Raw genomic sequence first — 24,337 nt, 5'->3', positions numbered from 1 at the left:
AAAAATGCTCACCATCTCTAGCAATAAAGGAAATGCAAATTAAAACCACACTAAGATTCCACCTCACCCCTGTTAGAATAGCCATCATCAGCAACACCACCAACAACAGGTGTTGGCGAGGATGCGGGGAAAAAGGAACCCTCTTACACTGTTGGTGGGAATGTAGACTAGTACAACCACTCTGGAAAAAAATTTGGAGGCTACTTAAAAAGCTGGACATCGATCTACCATTTGATCCAGCAATACCACTCTTGGGGATATACCCAAAAGACTGTTACTCCAGAGGCACCTGCACATCCATGTTTATTGCGGCACTATTCACAATAGCCAAGTTATGGAAACAGCCAAGATGTCCCAGCACTGACGAATGGATTAAGAAAATGTGGTATCTATACACAATGGAATTTTATGCAGCCATGAAGAAGAACGAAATGTTATCATTCGCTGGTAAATGGATGGAATTGGAGAACATCATTCTGAGTGAGGTTAGCCTGGCTCAAAAGACCAAAAATCGTATGTTCTCCCTCATATGTGGACATTAGATCAAGAGCAAACACAACAAGGGGATTGGACTATGAGCACATGATAAAAGCGAGAGCACACAAGGGAGGGGTGAGGATAGGTAAGACACCTAAAAAACTAGCTAGCATTTGTTGCCCTTAATGCAGAGAAACTAAAGCAGATACCTTAAAGCAACTGAGGCCAATAGGAAAAGGGGACCAGGTACTAGAGAAAAGGTTAGATCAAAAACAATTAACCTAGAAGGTAACACCCACGCACAAGAAATCAATGTGAGTCAATGCCCTGTATAGCTATCCTTATCTCAACCAGCAAAAACCCTTGTTCCTTCCTATTATTGCTTATACTCTCTCTACAACAAAATTAGAGATAAGGGCAAAATAGTTTCTGCTGGGTATTGAGGGGGGGAGCGGGAGGGGGTGGAGTGGGTGGTAAGGGAGGGGGTGGGGGCAGGGGGGAGAAATGAACCAAGCCTTGTATGCACATATGAATAATAAAAGAAAAAGGAAAAAAAAAAAGTGATCTCAGAATGATGCAAACTCGTGGGTCCACTTGATACTTATTTCCTTCAAAATTTTTAAATCTACCCTTTTGCCAACAGCTAGTGGTATCTATCCTTCTGTTTACGTTCATCACTTGAACTTGAGGTTTTACTGTCACCTAACTATCCTCTCAAGTCTCATAACCATGTTACATTCTTCCTGTGAACATTTGTGTCTGTACTTTGGTACAGAAAAAAGCTGAAAAAATGTTCTACTGTGTTGGGGTAGAGGAGGCTCCATGTGAGCAGGCTGTGCTCTCGGTCCCAGGATTTTGGAGTTGAGTGCATGTTGGACACCCAAACTCACAGTTGGCTGGAGCTTAGCTACACAGGGACTTGTGTTCACTTCATCAAGGGCTAGGACAGAACTGGTACTTCTAAAATTAAAAATGAAAAAGTCAACAGGTGCATGTGGTGTGTAGTATTGCTATGAGTCCAAGAGGTCTGGCACACAGCTCCAACATGACAAGTCCTGGAGAAGTATCTATCTTGAGCATTTCTGCACGAAGGCGTATTTGCCAGACGGACTGAGTTATCTCTAGGGACTGTGTTAGCGATACCCTGCTGATCCGCGGATGGCTAGAAATAGTAACTGGAAAGAAGGAACAACTAATGATCTCTTGGGGTTTGGCAACCAAAAGAATCTTTTCCCTCTTGTTAAATTCCGAACAAAGATCTGAGAGCTTCACTGGTTTTTAAATCGGTACCAACATATTTGCCATGGTCTATAGTTGTGAAATTGAAGGAAATGTACACTTTTTAAAAAATATGGATAGTATATTTAAGTGTTCTTCTATGTCTTATTAAGTACTTACTAATTCCTTTTAGAACTGTACTCAGGGGGAGTGAACAAGTTTGGGTATAAACCCCCATATCCATGGACAACTCAATTGCCGTGAAATCCTATTACTTACTACCTATTTCATTTTATTTATTTTTTAATTTAAAAAATTTTGTTATCATATTTTTGTTTTACTGGGGGTATACTGTAACATTTACAAAAGTTTGTACACTATATCATTGTACTCATATATGAAAATGGAAAATTGATGGAGGGGGTGAATTCAACTTCTTACCTATTTTAAAATTCCCAACAGTCTTGAATAATGGTGATTTCTATAGGCTAAGGTTAGAAAGTCAATCAGATTGAAAAACAAAGGAACAAAGAAACAAAATAAAGCCATTAAAAAAAAAAAGAAAGAAAAAGCCTAGATCATCCAAAGTCTAAGAGGTCCTTGAAAATGAAAATGAAGACTGAAAACATTACAAAGTTCTCCTCTCTCATCTGGGAACCTAGCCAGGCAAATCTACAGGGAGCTGAGTTCTGCGATTGTGAGTGAAAGTTGCTTTGTCTGTCCCTGTCTGCCCTCCTTCTGCTCTGTTCTCTAATTTTAGACATACTGGCCTCGACAGCATCCCTTAACAAAAAGCTCAGCAGCAAGCAGTCCTAAATCTGACATTTCCCACACTAAGAAAGGAGAGGAATTCCACACCATCTTCTTGTGGGTTAATGACTTTTATGTAATCACAAAAACATCACCGGATATGGAACCACATCACTACTGATTTCTTTCTAATTATGTTACCCTTTACATTTCCAAAGTACACTAAAGTCCTTTCATTAAATGTATCCAAAAATGCAGTTTCTGACTAAAGACATACTGAAGGTCTTCAGGGCAGGAGTCAGAATGGTCAGTTCTGTAAAGGGCCAAACAGTAACTATTTTGGATTTTGTGAGCCATAGTGTCTTTGGGGCAACTGCTGTTGTAGAATGAAAGCAGTGACATGCAATACGTAAATGAATGGGTGTGGCCATGTCCAATAAAACTTTATTCACAAGAACAGGTTGTATTTTGCCCAAGGCCTTCAGTTTATGGACCTCTGCTCTAGGGTCATGACTAATAAGTGATCACAACTGGCTTGTACCAGAACATAACAATTTACATAACAAATTATGTTTATCTATCTTAAAAAACTAACTAACAATGGACAAAAAAAAATTTGGATCATGATCTATAGATGCCAAATATGTTATATATTCTCCAAACAATTTTTAAAAATTAAAATATCAGTCCATGTTTGGTTCTATGTTTAAAGAATCACACTTCCTGAGAAGGTGACTGTTCCTAAAAACCTAAGAATTGTGGTAACCATGTCTATGGTGTAAATTGTCATTCTTGAAATAAAAGCACTAATGGCTAATACATACTGAGTATTTACTCTGTGGAAGATACTTTTTAAGGCGTTATTTAAGAATTAACTCACCCATGGGCTTGTGGAGTGGTTCAAGTGGTAGAGCACTTGTCTGTAAGCATAAGTCCCTGAGTTCAAAACCCAGTAATGCCAAAAAAAAAAAGTAACTCACTCAATCCTCTAAACAACTTTGTGAGGTGGGTACTGCCATTATTCCTACTTTGCAAAGGGGAAGCCTAAGGGTTAAATAAGGATTTAGCTGAGCTCAAAGGCTTATAGGTAGAAGAGGTGGGATTTAAACTTGAGCATCCTGGCCACTGAATCTCTATCCTTAATCACTGTCCTCTAGAGAGGGACAGGAAAAGGTAGGCAAGTTAGTGCTCAGGCCTGGAAATTCTGCCTGGCTGGTCTTTGTTGATCTGTGAATCATTGCTAACTTCTTCCTATGTGGTGGGTACATACATGCCTAATGTTTTGTGTATATTGTCATTAATCCTACCCACAACTCTGTATGGAACAAACTATCATCCTATTTTATAAAAAACAAAAACTGTGGCTTGGAAATTTATGAATACACACAGTAAGAAATGGAACCCTATGGTGCTTCTATTGGAATTACCACTCATTTGAAAATAAGGTGTTCACTTTCTGAACCACTATTTGCAGGAGACTTAGGTGTCCAGATAAGGAAGAAGACCACATTCTATGTTAGGAAGCAGTAGGTATCTCTTATTATGTGTGACAGAGGCCTCTTTGAGCCTTTACTCCCCCAAACAAGGTGTGTACCATGGGCTGCTTAGAATCCATTATCTTTCTAACACCCCATCAACAGATGGGGTAAATATAGCTTTCACGTGTGACTGTTCAGCTCTTCTTTCCTTGCTTTCTATCCACCGCTGCCATTCTGGGGCCATCAAAGTCCCAGGGCATTCCTGTCATCTGCTGCAATGTTCCAAAGAAGGTGTTACTGGCACGTACTCTGGATTATTTCATTCTGCAGATTTTTGGCTTTGTCTGGGACTCCAGCCATGGGAGTTTTCTCTTGGGATCCACCTTGACTTCTACTGCATTCATCAGACCATTCCTATACATAGGGCTCTGTAGTTAGAGACAGCTAATCTTTTCCTCAGAGACAGTTTGCATTTCTATATTCTCCTAGTTGATTTTGGACAATGTTCAGGAAAAGAAGGGAGATACCATTTAAAAAAAATCTGTCATTTTAAAGCCAGAAGTCTAACAAATATAACTGACTTATTTTTCCTATCAAAGTCAAACTAATTCAGTAACTGCCCTTCTCAGATGGAACTTGAACTTGGGATTAACCATTTGCTGGTAACATCTGCTTAGAACCTTAACTTCAGTTAGGTTAAGGAAACACCCAAAATAATTTTTAAGTAATCAAGTTTGGCAGTATATACAGTACCATATTTGTGATGACTATTGTTTCTTACATCCTATTTCTACCCTTTGAGTTCACTTGGCTTCACAGTGGAGAATATTATTAAGAACTTTCAGCACTGGGAAGGAGGTGGTGAATATCAGTCTTTGCTTGTCTGAAAATATCTTTGTATTTCACTTATGCCTATTTTATAGTCAAGCTGGATATTGAGTTCCAAGTTGACAGTTATTTCTGGAACTGTGGCGATACTAACTTAATGACTTTTGATTTCTCTTGATGCTAATGACAAGCCATCAGTTTTTCCATCCACTGTAGGAAAACTCATTTTTAGTAGCTTTTATGATTTTCCCTTTGCTCTGCTGCTCCATTATATTTTTCTATACATAAAGCTTTATTTTCAGGTGTGGTGCTTGGCAGTATTTTAAGTTTTTACTTTTGGAAGTTTTTAGTCATTATCTTTTGGAATACTGGTTTTCTCCACTTTTCCATGAACCTCTTGTGAGTTTCCTATGACCGGTGGAGCGTCTCATTTTATCTTTACCTACAACTCCCTCCTTTAAATTCTATGCTATGGTTGAATTTTTCATAACTATCTTTCAACTCATTGATTTTATCTTTGTGTACCATCTAGAGTTTATTCTGTCAAACGAATACATTTCAAGACTATCTTTTTCATTGCCAGAATTCTTTTTATCCTACTATCTCACCTTCTCATTTTGTTTTATAACATCTTTCTTTTTTTTTTTTTTTTGGTGGTACTGGGGCTAGGTAGGTCCTCTACTGCTTGAGTCAATCCGCCAGCTCATTATTTTGTAACATCTTCTTTATCCCACTTTGTTTTGAATAATTTATTTTCTTAATTTTGTTTTTTTCTAATTTCTAGTGTGTTTTTCTTAATATTTCCTTTATCTTTTGAGTATCTTAAATATTTTAAACTCATTTTCAAATTTATCTGGTTTTTAAAATTTCATTTGGGATGAATTCAACTCTCAATTTTTTGTGTAATACAAAATGTTGTACCTTTTTTTTAAGGCAGTATGGGGGTCTGAACTTGCAGCCTTACACTTGGGAGGCAAGGGCTCTATCACTTGAGCCATTTCTCCAGCCCTTTTGGCTTTAGTATTTTTTTCAGACAGTGTTTTGTGTTTTTGACCAGGCTGGCATCAAACCGTGATCCTGTCATCTCTGCTTCTCACACAGCTGCGTGCACTTTCTTCTTGAGTAGTAGGTTTTAATTTCTCCCATCTGCTCCTCAAGACCTTGACCCTCTTCCCTATGTGCTGCTATTTCCTGCACTGGCTCCTGGACTTAAAAATCTTGTTCTGGGTAATATTCTTGTTATTGCAGAGCGGCCAGTAGGTCCAGGTCTTTGTGGGAGACTGTGTCTCATTTTTCTGGCCCCCTGGAATGAAGAGTCTTACACGTCACTGCCCCACAGGAGCAGTTGGTCACAGTATATTGTACATTCCTTTTGTGGAATGGGAAGATGTGGTTCCAAGGAAGAAATGTGGCTCCTATTTCTGCTTCGCATAAGGGTACTTTCAGTCTTGATTGTAGCATGGAATTCAAACTTCCTCCCTCCTGATGTGGAGCCCAGCAGACAAGTAAACATCATTCCTACTAACAGCTTTGTGATTCTGTGATATTTCTGGTTGATGAATAGTCTTCTTTTTCTTAGGATTTGAACTCAGGGCTTCATACTTGCAAAACAGACATTCTAGCACTTGGGATACACCTCTAGTCCATTTTGTTTTGGTTATTTTGGAGATGGAGTCTCATGAACTCTTTGCCCAGCCCAGCCTTGAACCATGATCCTCCTGATCTCAGCCTCCCAAGCAGCTAGGATTACAGGCACGAACTACCAGCTCATATGTATGTACGTATACATTTTTTCTATAAGTGGCTATTTCTTTTTAATTTCCTTTATATTGCATGTGGTGGCTGCTGAAGGAGCCTCAAAATACAAATTTAGAATGCCAAGCTCTCCAATATTCAATTTCTAAAATACTTACTTTTTTATCACTGCAACAATCCAAATATTCTATACTGCTTAGCAGTGATAACGCTTATTTTTCCCTTTGTTTTTATGAGCAAAGAAAGAAAGAAACAAAGAAAAAGCTTATTATGTCTCACTTATCATTTCTTTTATGTACTACCTTGCTAACTGGAAATAGATGGTCCTAAATGATAAGTTTCACGTTACTTCTCTTAACAGGGGACAAAACTAAATAAATCAGTAAAAAATATTAAGAAGCAGCAATGATTGAGTGTCCTATCTATGATCATCTGCATTACAGCTTAAAACGTATGCACTTTTCCTCATTCTTAATCAGAGAGAAATCCATCTATTCTTACATTACTTCAATTTTAAAGGATCAAGGTAAGAAGTGTAAGAAGTCCAAAAGAGGTATCATAATTTTGAAACTATTTTCTCAATTATTATTGGAGGAAACTTTATCATATCATCCATATCTTTTATTTCTGAAAAGAAGATTTATACCTATTCTACTTCTGAAGGCTGCTTTGTCTAGGACTCCACCTTAATTCCTCATGCATGTTGCTGGGTTATAACTATTATGCATAAGAGTTGAGGAATACAAATGAACCATACTTAGTATAACAAATGCATTCTCAAAAATTTGTGCACTGAATTTCAATTAATCAAGTTGCATTTTCCTTTTGAAGTATAATACAAATTCAAATATGTCTCTAGAGGAAAAGAAAATATGTTCTGGAATATATAAGAAGGACAGCATTAGGAAAGTGAACTTACCAGTCAGGCATTAAACTGGAAAATAATTTAATGATAAAACAGCGTATTTTGTAATTCAAATGTTACTCTGAAAATACAACACGATATCAAGTTTCAAGAATAATATAACTGGCAACTAAATGAGAATAGAATCTAATGCTGTTGGAGGAACACCTGGAACTTTTAGACAAAAACACTACCTGCCACTTTAGATACCAATGACAGGTAATAGGTCCCTGGGTTACCCACACTTCTGCCCCACTTGGAGCCAAGTTAAGACATCAAATTAGTGATGGCTTCCATCAAGAGGTCTTTTTGCTTTATTGTCTCTCTAATGGGGAGGATGGAAAGAACATATTTTAGAGACAGACTTGGGTTCAAATCTTGAGTACTGCTTATTATCTGTCTGACTTTAGGACAGTTAAGTAACTTCTCTGAGGCTTAGTTTTTTCTCCAGTAAAATGGGAATAAAACAAGAAAAATGCACCTACAAATGCGTATGACTGCTCTTCTCCTGTATCTGGTTAGAGGATGCCTTCAGAGTCTGAATTATTTTTTTAAATCTCTACTACCTCTTTTGTGTCTGAAGGAAGACTGTGTGTAAATTAGATTCTGTACCAATTTCCCTTAATAGAACAGAAGGTGGGACAGCAACAGGAAGACAGGATTAAAAGAAAACATTAATTGTAGCAGCTGTCATCGAGTGCTCGTTTTGACCCCCAGTACTCCTTAGGCACCATACTAAATGTTTCATACACGATCTTGCAAAATTCTTTGGATTACCCACAGGGTAAGCACTGGAATTCCCTTTAAGTCAAGCTTGCAGGTTAAGTAACTCATCCACAGACTATAATAACAATCTATATTAGATCTCTGCCCTCAGTTCCTGTCACAGAGCTCCTTAAACCCTTGGAATTTTCTGAGGGACAGAGGAGAAAGGAATAACCTTTCTTATTCATAATAAGCCCTTTTCAATCATATTTGAGTCTACGTTAATGAAGTGAGTCTTGGAGGGTGGGAGACAGCTGCCAGAGACACCAACCAAAAGATTAGAGGGTGGAACCTTCTAGAGGTCAGAGGACCATGGACCTCTAAAGATGAGAGAGGGGCTAGAGATAAGTTAATCACCAATGGCCAGTGACTTAATTAGCCATGCTTGTGTAATGAGACTTCAATAAAAACCCTAAATTATGGGGCTTGGAGAACTTTTGAGGTTGGTAAGCATCCTCATATGAGGGTAGCAGACCTTAAACTCCTCAGGAACAGACGCTCTGGTGCTTTGGATTTGTTCTGACCTTGAACCATGTACCTCATCTGAGTCATTTATAATACACTTTATGATAAACTGGTAAATACAAGTGAGTTCTGTGAGCTGTTGCAGCAAATTGTCAAACCCTGGGGAAGGTTGTGGAACTTTCCAATTTGTAGCCAAGTGGGACCAAAATGTGGGTAATCAGTACTTGTGACTGGCTTCCCAAGCGGTGTGACAGGCAGTCTTTGGGACAGAGCCTTTAACCTGCAGACCCTGCACTAACTCTGGTTAGTGTCAGAATTAAGTTGTAGGACACCCAGCTGATGCCCACAGAGAAATGAGGAATTGCTTGGTGTAGAAAACCCACATTTTTGGTGTCAGAAATGTTCTGTGAGTAGAAACGGATCCTAGGAGAAGTAAAATAACACCACAGCAAAGGATTACATTCCCTAAGCAATACTGTGCTGAGCAAACATGGGAACTCCAAATCATGCATCCATGTGGAGTCACTTTTGAACGTATTTTGAATTAAAGAGACAAGTCTAACCAGCTAACGTGAATTCATCAGTAATGATTACATGTTAAATAAATTTAACCTTGAAAAGGGATTTGTCATTCTCTCAAGAGGCACACCTTAAAGAGGACACTATGATCATTTCTGAGAAGGTGGGAAAGGGACATTATCAAGGAAAAGGATGATTTCTCACAGAATAAAGTGACCTACAATGTCTTCATCATCAAAAGTTTTAAATATCAATACTGCAAGATTTCCTAGGAACATGTAAAGAACTAGTACAACTGCTAAGGAAAAATAAATCCCTTAGATAAAGGGAAAGAGCCAATGTACAATAGGGTAAGAAAATTCTCACTATTGTAAAACCTGATGCCCTTTCAGCTTCTTAGGTACTGGAACTTCACAAAAAGTTTAGTTCTGAATTTAAATGTCTTAAATTGTAACAGATTAGCATGAGTAGTACAGTCTATAGGAAATATTTGAAAATATATTCCATACTTTTTATGTAAGATATAAAATATATAAAGTACACTTTTACATTTAAAAGTAAATAAAAAATAATTAAACATAAGGACAATATTACACAATAGTGTGTTAAATAAAAATTACAGGGGACAATTATTTTAGCCTAAGCTTCTGCACTGGGCCCCAAAACAACAGACTAAAAATCAAAATGGAATCACTCATGCTGAAGTTTCGTATCACCAAACCAAAACCACATTATCTGATCTGAAAAATCAGGAGAATGAGAGCCAGATTCCCACACAGGTCAGTCATCATGGCAGTGAAGTTCTCTCTGCTTTAATCCTTACAAAATGCAACCTAAGTAATTGGATGTTAACCTATTAGTTATTTATTGTTTGTCTCTTTCCTGTCTCTGTTTTACCAGGAGAGTAAGTTTGAAATGACTAAACATCTTTTGTTCTTTGTTTCTGCTCCAAACTCTTCTGTTTAATCCATTGACCACTCATTCTAGCTTATGGAATGAAGTGTTGTCCAATTCTAGAATGAAAAATAAAACCAATTAAGACCTTTAAAGTCAATTGCTGCAATTTGTACTTTGACAGTGTATAGAATAGTTTTTAGAGTTATTAAAACAATGGTATATGTATAATAATTGCTTCCCAAACATGTTCTGCCCTAGTTCCTGGAATGTGTGAATGGTAAAAGGGACTCCGTAGCTATGATTAAGTTACAGATCCTCAGATGAGAAGATTATACTGCATTATCTGAGTGGACCTAATGCTATCACAAGGGTCTTTTTAAGAGGAAGGTAGAAATGTCAGAGACTGGGAAAAAGATTTGAAGATCCTGCACTGGGGGCTTTGAAAATGTTGGAAGGTACCATGAGTCAAGGAATGTGAGTAGCTTTCAGGAAGCAGAAATAACAAAAACAAATTCTTCCTTAGGGCATCTGGAAGGAACTCAGTCCTACTGACCCATTTTAGACTTCTAACCTCCAGATCTGTAAGATAATAAATTTACACTATTTTAAGTTTGTGGCAATGTAAATAGCCAAGATGGCAACTCTACTGTAGACAGCAAAATTAATATAAATACTTAATCTACATACCAACTCTGAGAGAATTGTTTTGTTGTTTTTTTAATTTATGAAGGTTTTATTTCTGGAATTTTCCACTTAAAAATTTCAAAACATAGATGACCTTGAGCACTGATGCTTCAGAAAATAAAGTACAGAAAAGAGGGGGAGTGTTACAACACTTCAGGAGAATTGTTTTTAAATGATGTAAATTAATATATAGTTATAAATAATAAATTCTACCTTAAAGTTTAAAAGCCAATAACTTATAGAAAATAAACAAGGAGAGAGTACTGATAAAACTTTCTTACAATTATAAAAAAGCATTTTCTCCATTTTTCTGCCCCCAAAATCTAACATTCACAGAAATCAGCATCAGGACAAATAGGCTTTTGTCACAGACATGAAAACCTACCCTGACCTTGTGAGAAACACTTCTCCCTCCACAGGTCTCAACCTTTCATAATGGAAACTGGGAGAAGATCAATAAAATCAACCAACTGAAAAATAAAGCCAATGGGCTATGGTAAAACCCAGATAGTGGGAAGAATACATAATAATATGGAGGAACAATCAAAGGAGATTAGAGCTCTATGCAACATTTTATGTGAAGCATAGACGGTCCCTCTAGTCCTCCTTATTTTAAGGTGCATAAGACTGATCCTGACCAGAATGTGCTTAATCAGGTTCAATGGGGGGAGATATCAATTTTTCTTTTTTGGAAAATTCTTTCCTACTGGGCCTGGTATTATAGGTAATTGTGACAATTACATTTACATTTTCACAAAGTATAGATAATCAGTTTCTGCTTAGACATTTAAACTCAAAATTATTCTGAGTCCTTCTTACTATTGTCTTCTTTTGTCATGAACTATTAACTTAAACATTTCTTTTCTTTTTTTTGGTGGTACTGGGGTTTGAACTTACTAGGTAGGCACTCTACCATCTAAGCCACTCAGCCAGCCCCAGGAACTGCTAATTTAAATAAAAGAAAAACAGTTGCTTCCCCACTAATAGTATCCAGAGCTTAAAAGGCACGTACCCCCGTCCCCACACACTCAGACAGACATGCATTTGTCAACTGACAATTCAACCACTCAAAATTTGGATAAATAAAACCCTAAGCCAATGAATATTTGTCCTCATTCTTTCTTTGCTAAAACTTATGCTTTTACTTTAATATAATGATATCTTTACTTTCTTAGTTTCCTACCACTCATGCATTGTACTTGAAATATTTATGCTTTAATGTGCTCCCACAGTTAGAAAATGATGAAATAGACATTCTTCCCCTTTTAGACCTAGGACCCAGTGGATTGTTCTTGGAACCTATAGTAGTGAGAAAGCATGATCTATGAATGCCATATCACATACAGCTAACACAAAACCCAAACCAATAAACAAATAAAGTCAGGGCTACTTTATGTGCTTGCTGACCTGGGAGCAAGAGAGGGCCACACAATGGGTAAAGGTGAGTCAGAACTTTTAGGAAAGCTATGGGTTTGATAAGGGATCCTATCACTTTCATCACCAAGAAACCACTAGACTAGTCAGAGAGGAAGCCAAAATGTTTACACGGCAGCTTCCTGTTAGGCTTCATTCCATAGGTATATATTTTATTAGTTTATATTAATTGTACAAAGTAGTGTGTTTCATTGCATTTTTAAACATACATACATTTCATACGTAAGGTACTTTGTTCCTATTTATCAACCCCCTCTCTCCTCCCATTGGTCCCTTTCCCATTCTCAAATAGTCCCCCTCCTATTTTCATGTCTTTCCCCCTCTTTCATTGTGACAGTTCCAAACAGCCTAACACTGTACATTGGTTAGACTGTCCCCTCCACCTTCCCATCCCCTGCAACCAGCAACCACTTCGCTGCCCCACTTAAAGCAATTGCAAGGTTTCATTGTTCTATTTCTTATAGGTAATGAAGCCCATCAACCATGTCCCCTTAATTCTTCAGATAGTATGCCTCTTGGTCTTCCTCCATTAATGGGAGCCTTTGTTTTGATGTTTGACCTAAGAATCTATGGCAAGTTCCTTTTATTGTTCTTGGCAGAAAACCCACCTCTAAAAAAAACAAACCAGACATTCAGGTTCAGGGCTGAACTTTCTTCCCTGTGTAAAATTAATCAGTAATCTGATATATAAAAATTGTCTACGTAACAATAGGTCTGTTTGTGACGGCTGGCTACAACCTGAGAAAAAAGATACCCATAAAGATTGCCAGGAAAAAAACAAAACATGAATTCCAGAAAAACAATGGATAATTTTACCTGGGGACGCTGCTCAGGTAGTAGAGTGCTTGCCTCACAAGCCTGAGTTCAATCCCACTAACCACCCACACCAAAAAGTATAATTTTTTTAACTTTATACTTTCATTTTAGTATAACATGTCCCATGTAATAATCCTGTATCTTTATTACCAATATCTGGCACGCCTAATGTTCTTGTTTCTTGCAATAAACCCAATCATATGTAAGTATATTGCAGGTATAAGAGTGGGGAATATTTGGTTTTATAAATTTAAAAATGTCTCCAACTTATGATTTACATCAGTGTCCAAATTTAAACAAATACCTATGCTAAATCTAATGGTTTAGCCTTACTTTAATGATCAAAAACAGAGAAGGGGAAAAAGACACGTAACCCTTTCACTAAAGTTTTAGAAATTTCATCTTTCTGTGTAGTTTCTCCATTACTATGTGTAAATTCCCTAAGTTCCTTACCCTTATTTCAAGTAAGGAATAGGATTGTGACCTCCAGCTGGAAGATTACAATCTGATCTGCTGTCCAAAATCGTGTGCTCAGAGTGATTTCCCCACGGGTGGGGATGACCTTGTCAAATCACTAACTGACCTCTTTCAGAACCAGAGGTTGTCCTTGAGAATTTGTAACTAACTGTCACCAAAATTCCAGGTGATTTTTAATTCTGCTTTCTATGTAATAGCAGAGTAACAGCTTTTAATATTGCTGCTGATGGAGTTTTCACAGGTCTGTGAAATAAGAATAATGAAGTAAGTTTTTCATAAAAGTAAATGTTTCCAATTTAAGGAGTAGCCTTCTAATTATCAGAGATTATGTCCTTTTTATCTTTTAGTGTTAAACTTTCTGTTATTAACTTACGGTGATAATGGATGTGAATTTTAAAAATGTCCTCTTACAGAAAATTGGTTAGCAAACTTATGTCTCCAGGATTCTTTAAAAGTTTTATTCATTTGTAAATTTAAAAGTATGGGCATCACGAGGGACATCTTTTATGTCTGTTTAAGAAATACCACTGCATGTTGCATTACATTAAACATTTTTAACTTTGATTGATGTATCTTTATTTTGGCAGTGGAATGAGAACTGGACTCAAGGAAATATTCTAGGCTAAAGACATGTTGGTGGAAAAAGAACATATCCATTCTCTTGTAAAGTTCAGAAAAGATGCTTTAGGTCTTTTCTTTTCTACTAGAAGATTTGAATTATGTGCCCTGAACTCTGGTACAGTGTCACTTGATATATTTTGAACATCATTGTTTTGGTAAGTCAGCAGTTAACATATGTACTCTATAAATGTCAAACATAAAATGCAACACATTCAGCATTCTATAAAACCAGGCACACAACTCAACATCCAGACTTCTGAAATGTCTATAATACAGTTCAGTTCATTCCCATTTGGAACAAAGAAATTACTATTTTTGTTTTTTTGCAATTCCTATGGACATCATTGGACTAGGATAGCAAGAGTATTTTCTTGATTCTTTCATGAGAAAATGCCTTTGATACATATTCTGGAAGAAATCATGGAATGTTATAAATATGTTACATTTTCTAAGTATTTTATTAGCATATAGTATTTATACAAAACAGTGAGTTACAATGTGACATTTTCACACAATGTACTTTGATTTTATTAAAAAATATAATATTCAGGCATAAACTGTTATTTCATAAAATATGAAATCCAGCAGATTTCAAGTTTAATCCTCATGCCAACCCTTCAAGGATGTCCAAATATGGAAAAGCTGAGTCTAATGTAAGCAGCTTAGAGAAAGTCACAGAGCTAATGAGTGATACCATCAAAGACAGGGACAAGTGAATTTAGTGTGTGCTCTCTTCACTGTATCCAATAATCTAGTATAGATTATTTAACCACGGAGCAGACAAAATATGTTCACAGTCCTTGTCAAGCCAATAAACAATACCTCAGAAGTGCCCTTGGTTTGGTTTAAGATTCTGATGGTGAGATATGATTCACAGGCAGTAAATGGACAGTCACTCCTGGGAGAGGATGGCTAGCCAGACCCCACCAGCTGCTTCATAGTAAGCATTTCTGAATAGCTAACAGACAATGAGCAATGAAAAAGAAAACAACAACAACAACCCCCCCCCCCAGCATTTGTGACCCAATTTTTCCTTAGTTATTAGTCATTTATATTATGCACACAACTGAATAGAGCCAAAGAAAGTAGTCTTTGGTTATTTCAATTTTCTCTCTTAAAATAAAAGCATTTGACTTTTATTCAAGGTTGAATGGTTAAATAAGAAAATGTAAAAATGCAAAGGATGAGCATGGTGGTGTGTATCTCTGTAATCCTAACTTCAAGGTAGGAGGATCATGACCAGATGCCAGCCCAGGGGCTAAAAACAGGAGACCCTATCAGAAAAAATAACTAAGCCAAAAAAGGTTGGGGGTATGGCTCAAGTGGTAGAGCATCCCAAAAATCATCTCAGGTGGGCCTTTCTAATTGTATACTTTAATATGGATATTATTATTTTAAGTAATACATTTTGAATTTTTTTCAGTACTGGGGTTTGAACTCAGGGCTTCATGCTTGCTAGGCAGGTGCTTGCTCTACCACTTGAGCCACTCCACCAGATCTTTTTGTGATGGGTTTTTTTGAGTTAGGATCTCGTGAACTATTTGCCTGGACTGGCTTCAGACAGAAGTCCTTCTGATCTTTTGCCTCCTGAGTAGCTAGGCTTACAGGTGTGAGGCACTGGTGGGCAGCTTGAAATTCCTTCTCTCTCCAAACAGGTTCTATAAGACAAGTTTTTTTCCTTGCAGTACTAGAGATTGAAACCAGGGCACCAGAGCATTGTAGATATTCTGCTGCCCAGGGGCAGGCCAATGCTCAAACACTGAGCTTTAACCCCAGCCCTATAAGGTAAGACTTACTGAAGTATCATGCTGTCTAGGGAAAGATGTCTTGGCTGCAGTGAGGAAACTGGAGTGATGGAAGAATGAATGACAGTCTCCATGCATATATGATCAGTATAATTAAATATCATTTATGTGCTTTCAAATATAATTTTAATTCAGCTCTCACAAGGAACTTACTAAATTGTTGTCCCTTCTACTTATCTGAGACAGTAATAAAAACAGAAGACTTGTGCCTATTAACGGAACTTGGAGGCTGGTCTCCATTTAATGGATGGGGAATAAGTGGCGGTCTGCACAGAAACATCAGCTCTCTCAATAGCTGTGGGAGTTTGGGCAAGTTCCCCATGAATCATTTTCTTCATTTGCACCAACGTGGAGGATAACTCAAGCCTGTTATTTTTTCAAGGACAATAAACATAGTCACTAGAGGAACTATGACATGGATTCCTGTTGATTTAAAGAACTGTTTAAGAAACATTTTGCTGCTGTGTCACAACAATGAATCAGTTAAGAGGCCTGGTCTTCTCTGTTGATCTGTGTGTACACATAGGTATCAAAAAGGAATAGCATGGTGATTTTAATACAGCTTAACTCTGGGACGTTTGTGTGTGTGTGTGTATGTTTGTGTGTGTGTGTGTATGTGTGTGTGTGAGTGAGAGAGAGAGAGAATGAGAGAGAGAGAGAGAGAGAGAGAGAGAGACAGAGAGAGAGACCGCATGCCCAGGTATACTAAAGTTTGAAGGACAAAATTATACATGACTCTTCTTGACACATAAATTCATTTTAGTGTACCTGGTTGGAGCATGTGTAGGAATGTGAGATTCATAAAGTCTTTATTTACTGACAGAAAACATTTTTAAAAAAGGAAGAACTATAAAGTGATGGCGAATGTTACAGGTCCCCATAAACCACTACATGAATCAATGGGGATTAAGAATAACCATACCAATTACCTTGTTTTTTCATACCAATTCTGCTACATAACTCATGTGGATTTTTTTGGAGGGGAATGGAATGTGAATTTTTTTTGGGGGGGTGGTAGTAATGGGGTTTGAACTCAGAGCTTCATACCTACTAAGCAGGTGCTCTGCCACTTGAGCCATCCCTCCAGTTCTATTTTTTTTTCCAAAATAATTTGTTACCTCACTTTACACTACCCACGCCTGGGGCATTCACAAGGTGACATATTTGCACACCCAACTGAATGATGACCTGTATTGTTTGGAAGAAAAGTACAATACATGCTGTGGTCTAATCTTTAGATTCTGTCCACTCCAGGGGATTTCAGAGTAGAGCTAGTCAGCTTTCCTTTGTAGTATACCAATCAGCAGGGGCAAAAGAGGGCCATACTGGAATGAAGGAGAATCAGGGACATCGGTGTCCTGGAGTTCTAATAGTACTCAGAAGTCTGTGTTTTATCCTCTCATCTGAAGAGCTGTGTGTAAATGGGCAATGCTTCTGAATACCCTCTGCTGCTGGTGAAAATACACAGCACTTCAAAATAGGCTGCTTTGTAGAAAACAATTTGCCACATCCCAAATTCTGAGTATAGCAAACACTGAAGTAAAACTGTCTGGATTAACAATGGAGTAAGAGAGAGTAATTGCTAGCCATCTTTAAAAATGGTGCTCAGGCACTACCTTGCTGATAAGCAACATTCTGTATCTGTTTACACTTGATGTCCACTGGAAAGATCAATGAAGACAGTGAAAGTGCCTACTTTGTGGCTGGATCTCCACAGACAGCTCAGTGCCTGGCCCTAGAACAATGCTGAGTAAATGCTTGTGGAACTGATGAGAAGGTGGGTACACCTCCTCTTCCTGAGGGGACCCACTGAAAGATGAAACATGTAAATTAGGCAAAAGATTAAGAGGTAGTTGAATGAGATAGCCAGGGTGTTTGGGCTTAGGAAAATGCTAGGATATTCCTCAGTTTATGCTTGCCTGAAAGAATAAGTCACTTTTCCCTGCAAACATTTTATACCACTTACAAAAAAAGAGCTTTACAAAGAACTTATTTTTGTGGGTCGAACACAGAAGTTGACAATACCAATAAAAATTTCTATAGTTCTCAGTATAGGTTGACCTTCCATCATCTGAAGATTAATAATCCAAAATGCCTCCCAAATCCAAAAACTGTATGAGCACCAACCATACCCCAAGGAAAAAAATCTATGCTTGGCCTCATGTGTGTGGGATCACAGTAAAAAAAATATGGATAACACACAGATTATTCAGTGTCCCCAAGGGGAAAAACACTCTCCCAGACTCTTCATTTGCATACACAGATTTTGTTTCATGCATGAAGTTATTAAAATACTGTAGAAAATTACCTTCAGGATGTGGCTATAAGGTATATATGAAGCATAAATAAATTTTGTGTTTAGACTTGGGTCCCATCCCCAAAATATCTCATTACATACTTATAAATATTCCAAAATCCAGAAACTGAAATCTAACATCTGGTCCCAAGAATTTCAGATAAGGGATACTCAGCCTGTATTAGTCATAGAAATCATAGGCCAACAGTAATCACTACAAAAGGTCAGTGTAAATAAAATAGCCATGTGGGAATTGCTCTAATTTTCTAAGAACAAAGTTTCCCTTGGGACCTTGAATTAATATGAAATGCCATTATCTAAACTGATGCTCTATGTAGAGCAGACTGTGTTTCTTCAAAATGAATTAGCTAAAACCAAGTTCTCCCTTAGAGTCTAAGGTTCAAGCAGAAATGTGTTATCACGTGTAACAGTGTAAGATCATCTCTGTTTGCAATAAGCAGAGAGAAAAAAAATCTATCATGTCAGGAGAAGTAAATCAAAACTATGTGAAGTTGAGACTTCACTTTCAGGGGTCCAGTCATTCGTGACAGCATGTCACATCCCAGAAGCCAGAACTGGCCCCAGATTTCTTTAGTTTCTATAGGTTGCTAAGTGGTTTAAAGACCCAGCAAACTAAATGAATAGATGTGTAGTTTTGAAAGGAGACTGATCTTTGATGAACTAAAAGAGAGATATTATGGAGGTAAAGAATGAGCTTGGGGACTCTTCTCCAGCTTATGGATCCTTTGGCAATCCAGAGAAGAGAAGATAGCTACAAAGATGCTGACAGAGGCAGGAGAAGCCAGCACCTTTTGCTTTACACCTCATTGGAACATCCTGCCCTCATCCAGTTTTGAGGGGCCTTCAACTAGACCTGTTGACTTCATTCATGACTTTTTAGGATCATGAACTAGTATGTGAAGATCTAAGCTTTCCAGTTTGTCTTCTGTAGATAAGGAAATAACATTTTTTATTAGCATGTAATAGTTGTACAGAAAGGATACATTGTACCATTTACATATGTGCTTACATATATCTTAGTTAGCTTCATCCCCTCTATCTTTCCCCCTCATCCATCTCCCTTCTCAGAACTAAGAAAATATCATTTTAGAAGAAATAATTTCAAATACACCAAAGAATCTACTTCATTTCTGTTTAACCTTCTCCAACAGAAAAAGAAAAAGAAGATCACTTGGGATAGATATAATTAATAAATATAAGATAGGGTTGCCTGAGATTATACTTGTGATAACCTTATGATGTTGAATTGGTGTTAAAGAAAGTGTTGTTCAGTGGGAGTCAGGCAGGCTTGCTTCTAGTGCTTTGACCTTGACAAAGTCATTTGAAATTGCTGGGTATCAGTCTTCCCGATGCCAGGGCTGGCCCTGATACAGAGTACTTGAGAGGCCTGTGCTTGGCCAGGACTGCTGCATCTCCCTATGCTTTCATCTAATCTAATAAAGTTTTGGTGAACAAAAAATAAAAAAACAAAAAGTGATAATATTTTAAAGGTCCTTGATGACTTGGGTTCTTAGGACAAAAAAAATAGCTTACTGTCTTAATTGTATACCTGTGACATAAGGAGAACATTTAAAACTCTCCATAATCTCTAGTTCTCTTCTCCTGCCCATTCCGTTTTTAAAACCCAGGACTCTGCTGGCTAAAATATTCCAAGAGTTCCTGTACAACTCCAGGAGCACCATGCACACCAAAGCAATGAAATCTTTCCCAGAGTCAGTGCTCCTAAGGAAGAGGCTTTAGAGATGTGCAGCCTGAGTTGGAATTTTATCTCCATTACTGACTAGTGATATGACCCTAGGCTAGTTATTTAACAATCCCTCTGATCTTGCTTCCTTCTCTGTAAAGTGGACATACTAAATGATATTTCTAGAGACTGCTTTAAAAACTAGGTACGATAACATATGTAAAGAGTCTGGTGGAGGACAGTATACCAACACCAGTATTCTCTAAAAAAAAATCACAAAATTGTATATTTCATAGTACAATAAACAATCGTATCTAGTACTTATTGCTCAAGTATAGGGAAATAACAGAAGATTTTGTCAAATTATGATCAGATTTCATTTCCAGGTATACAAAAGTTAAAGGGGTCAGATTATAGTGATCTCAGAAACATGTAATTTTTAAGTCAGAACTGTGATAACTGGCAGAAACGAAGATTAATTAGAGTACTAATTCAGTAGTGTTTGTTGGTACAACTGCTATCAAGGATAAGCAACTGTTTAAATAAGACAGACTATGTTCATTAAGGACATATGTTGTGCCAACAGGTTACAACATGCTTCACACAAGTTGTTTTGCCTTCCTAAGGAATGCAGGACCAGTTAATATTTACTGCGCTAAATCCTTTCTTAGTTCCCTAGTTAAGACGCAATTAACCAGCTGGGTCCTGGTGGCTCACACCTGTAATCCTAGCTACTCAAGAGGCAGAGATCAGGGAGATCATGGTTTGAAGCCAGCCCAGGGAAACAGTTTGAGAGACCCTATCTCAAAAAAACCCACCACAAAAAATAGCTGGTGGAGTGGCTCAATGTGTAGGCCCTGAGTTCAAACCCCAGCACCATAAAAAAAAAAAGAAGCAATTAACCTGCATAATCATAATTACAGATTCTCAAAATGATAGAACTAAGAAGATTTTAGGTATCTAATCTACTCTCTACATGTTACACCTGTGGAGACCGAGGTCAAGCGAGGGTAAAAGCCACACCCACAGTCACAATAGGCAAAGGCAATTCCAATACTTGATCTCATTAGTGTATCCTTTTTCCAACTATAGGAACGCAATCTTTAGTTTTATCCAAAACACACGCCAACAATTTCACATTAGAAATATGGCTTCTATCCCAACTCTGCATCATCTAGGGTTCAAGTAGAAGATATTATGAGAGATACACTTAATCTCTAATGTGATTTTCATTTAACATTTGATTAAGGCAAATTTGGTGCAATAAAAAACATTTTTTTAAAACCAAAACAGGTCAATGAAAAAGACCAGTGACATAAAAACTCTTCCCCCAGCTTGCAGAATGACTGGCATGGAGTTTATGTTTTCAGCTGTGTGAATTCTTTGAACGAAATGTGTAAGCACCCTCTAAATGTTTCTCCTTGTGTTGCCAGTGCTGATACACGCCCCACAACCCTGGCTTAGCACTCGTCCAAACTCCTCTCTGTGTGTCACTCAGGAATAAACATGAGACTGTCTGTTATTTGAAAGGAAGAGACAGCATCTGTTGGAATCTTTATATTAGTAATTGGAAAATATCTTGAGAAATAACAGGAAAAAGCAACCTGGAAAATGCTATGCTGCAATGGAATTATAGAAAAGAAACCAAACTGACAGGTTTTTCTAATAAAGGGTTAGGCTTATTCTTCTAGCACAAATAGTATTAGCTAAGTGACTAATCCTTCTAAAAAGACCAGCTTTGGCCTATATCTAGATTCAGCATATACTGAAGTCCCTAAAATAGTTCGAATGCTGTCTAGCTCTGGGCATTTTGATTCTTTTATTTATTTCGAATTATATCCCTGAACACATAACTTTTTACACAAAAGCAAATATAAGGAAATAGGATGAAAAAGTCATATAAATGCGCACTCACCTCCCATAATTTTGGATTGGCAGTTAATAAACTCCGGCTTCCTGTCGGTGAGGTACCTCTGACAGGTGTGGTGGAGGATCTGGAAGAAGGTGCATTTTTCTGAGGCTGTACTGGCTACCCACTGGTCAAAAGTATTTTCAAACAGCAAATCAAACTCTGCAGAATCCTGGAAAAGACAGTGAAATAACTACTCATCTCAAGCTATAGAAAATGTTGCTTCTAGCTTCACCCTGCCCGAAGACCCACAAAGGCAAAAACAAATACGGTGGTTCCAGTCATAAGGTTCATCTTTAAAAGGACCCAAGTGTATCAAGAGTCCAAGATAAAGCGTTCTCTCTTTATTGAGCAAAATCCAAATCTTACAAATGTCCTTAAGAATACTACACCACAGAAACCAAGACATCCTAACTACACATTGACTTGTGCCAGAACTCCCACCACGTATTATCTTTTACTTGGAAAAAGATATTGGCAGTGGCTTTTATTAATCTTCTCCTTACACTTTGGTAGGAAAATATTCCTACTTGATATTTTAGTATATGGTAGCAAGTAACATATTCTTCTTCATTACTGATGTTTTGGGGTGGCAGGTGTAAGTATGTGTACATACGTGTGTGTATTTGTGCACGTGAGCAAAAGGGAATGGGGATTTTGAAAAGAAATCAGTAGCATAAAACATTTCTTTTACTAAGTCAAAAGGAAAGATAATGTAATTTTAAAGTGTCATTAAATTTATTTGATTTTTAGTACATGATCCTTGTCATCAGTGGTGTTAGGAAATAACAAACCTTTGATGAACATAGTGTATTTGCATTGGTAATCCTGAGCATTGTGATCTGAACCCTGCCCTTTGCTGAAAAGCGTTGCTACAGGCAGTATTTCTTCCATAGGCATCCCTTAGGTTCCTTCATCAAACATGCCAAAAATATGTGCAATTTCCCATAGGTAGGGGATGGCACTAGGAAGTTTTAGTTCCATAACAGAAGTAGAGAAATAGCCTTGTTAAGAATGATTCAAACCATCACCACCACTCCCAAGGACAGAGAGACTTGTCTTGTGAAGAGAATTCCTTTGCTCAGCATTGGAAAATTCACTCACCCGATTAGGATCGATACCATTAACCTGGCGAAGCTGCTCAAGCATCCACTGTGACCTCCGAACGAATGACGTGGAGCCCTCAAACTGTTTGACCTTCGTGATAGACGCCTGTGTGGGTTTCTTGTTTGTCACTGCCAAGAAAAGGCCATTCAGATTAGTGGGCCTGCAGGTTGGTTTATTTCCTCATTCAGTGTTGTTTCTATATGATATCTATTATGCACATGCTGAGAGAGAGAGAGAGAGAGAGTGAGAGAAAGAGGAGGGAGAGGAGAAAGAGAGGGGGAAAGAGGAAGAAAGGGGGAGAGAGAGGGAGAGAGAGATGGGGGAGGGAAAGAGAGAGACGTGGGGAAATGAATGTGTGCCTTTGGTGAGGGGAGAATGCAAAAGAAAAAAGTTATATTCTCTCCTCTCAAGCAGTTTATAATAAAATTGTAAAAGCTACTCCATTTGTGTATTTCCCCAAACTGATCATGACTTAACTAATACCAAGCACCTTTAACGGAGGCTACAAAAGTATAATTGTAGCTTGAAGGGGAAGAAGCACACAGGGCTGGTGGGCATCAGGTAGGTTTCAATAGGGAGGCTGAATTTTTAAGAAAGTGAAGGACTCTGCTCCTGGGGAATTACAATGCTTATTTCTAGTTTTATGATCCAGTGGAAACATCTAAGGTTTCGGTGATAAGGAGTAAGACTTCATTTGCCAAACATGTAAGTAAAATAAAAAGAACTACCTGGCTTTACAACAGCATCAAGTTCACATCTAGTTTGCATCTGATTTCGGCTGTCTGTGGCATTCTGGGCACCAACATGAATTCCTGAGGTCACTACACCTGCAGTACAGGACAATCTTTCCTCCCAGTCTCAGCCAACAGCTCCCTTCCTGTGCTGCAGATGGACAACATCAACTCTCGGACTGATGTCAGGCACCAAGAAAGAGGCACCCCAATATTTCTCATTGATTTATTTGTGATTTAGAGAGTTGAGGATGGTGGGAGAGGTAATTTGAGGTCTTCACGGGCCTTCCTCCAATCCCCTCCTGAGCCTTAGGCATAGGCGGTAGTAATATTAGATAGAACTGATGCCATGAAGGAGTTAGGGAAAGTGGAAAACACCACTGGCCGCAATGAATTTGATCCCAATCACTGCCATGGAGAACTGTGCATCCATGGTATGCACTTTCTTTATTTTCAGTAACTGTGCACATGTTCAATAGATGGTAAAAGAATTCTTGAAGGATGAGGGATAGAAAGCTCTTTCTTCAATCATAGCTGGTGGTAAGAAGCCTTTACAGTTCATGCATGCCAAGGCCTATTGCAATGTCAGTGTCTGGGGTCACTGAAGTAGGACAGCAGAGATTAAGAGGGGAGAATGAAAGGTGACTACTCTGTCTTTAGATATGGCCCCAGCCCTGAAGACTGCCTTTAAGGCTG

At 37.9% G+C, this 24,337-nt stretch overlaps 1 protein-coding gene across 10 annotated transcripts in view; it reads right to left on the bottom strand.

The window, feature by feature from the left end:
* Stxbp6 (syntaxin binding protein 6) overlaps nt 1-24,337 on the bottom strand; it is a 234,629-nt gene that overhangs the window by 24,122 nt on the left and 186,170 nt on the right. For all 10 annotated transcript variants that reach the window (XM_074068246.1, XM_074068247.1, XM_074068249.1 and 7 more), the window contains 2 exons: nt 22,908-23,038; nt 21,810-21,975 (listed from right to left, as the gene is read on the bottom strand). In XM_074068246.1, the coding sequence (XP_073924347.1) occupies nt 21,810-21,975; nt 22,908-23,038 (297 nt within the window). The remainder of the gene's footprint in view (nt 1-21,809; nt 21,976-22,907; nt 23,039-24,337) is intronic.

The sequence above is a fragment of the Castor canadensis genome, chromosome 3 (assembly GCF_047511655.1).
Source record: "Castor canadensis chromosome 3, mCasCan1.hap1v2, whole genome shotgun sequence".
Taxonomy (NCBI): domain Eukaryota; kingdom Metazoa; phylum Chordata; class Mammalia; order Rodentia; family Castoridae; genus Castor; species Castor canadensis.
Note: the sequence above shows the minus strand (reverse complement) of the source record. Positions and strands in the feature narration are given on the sequence as shown.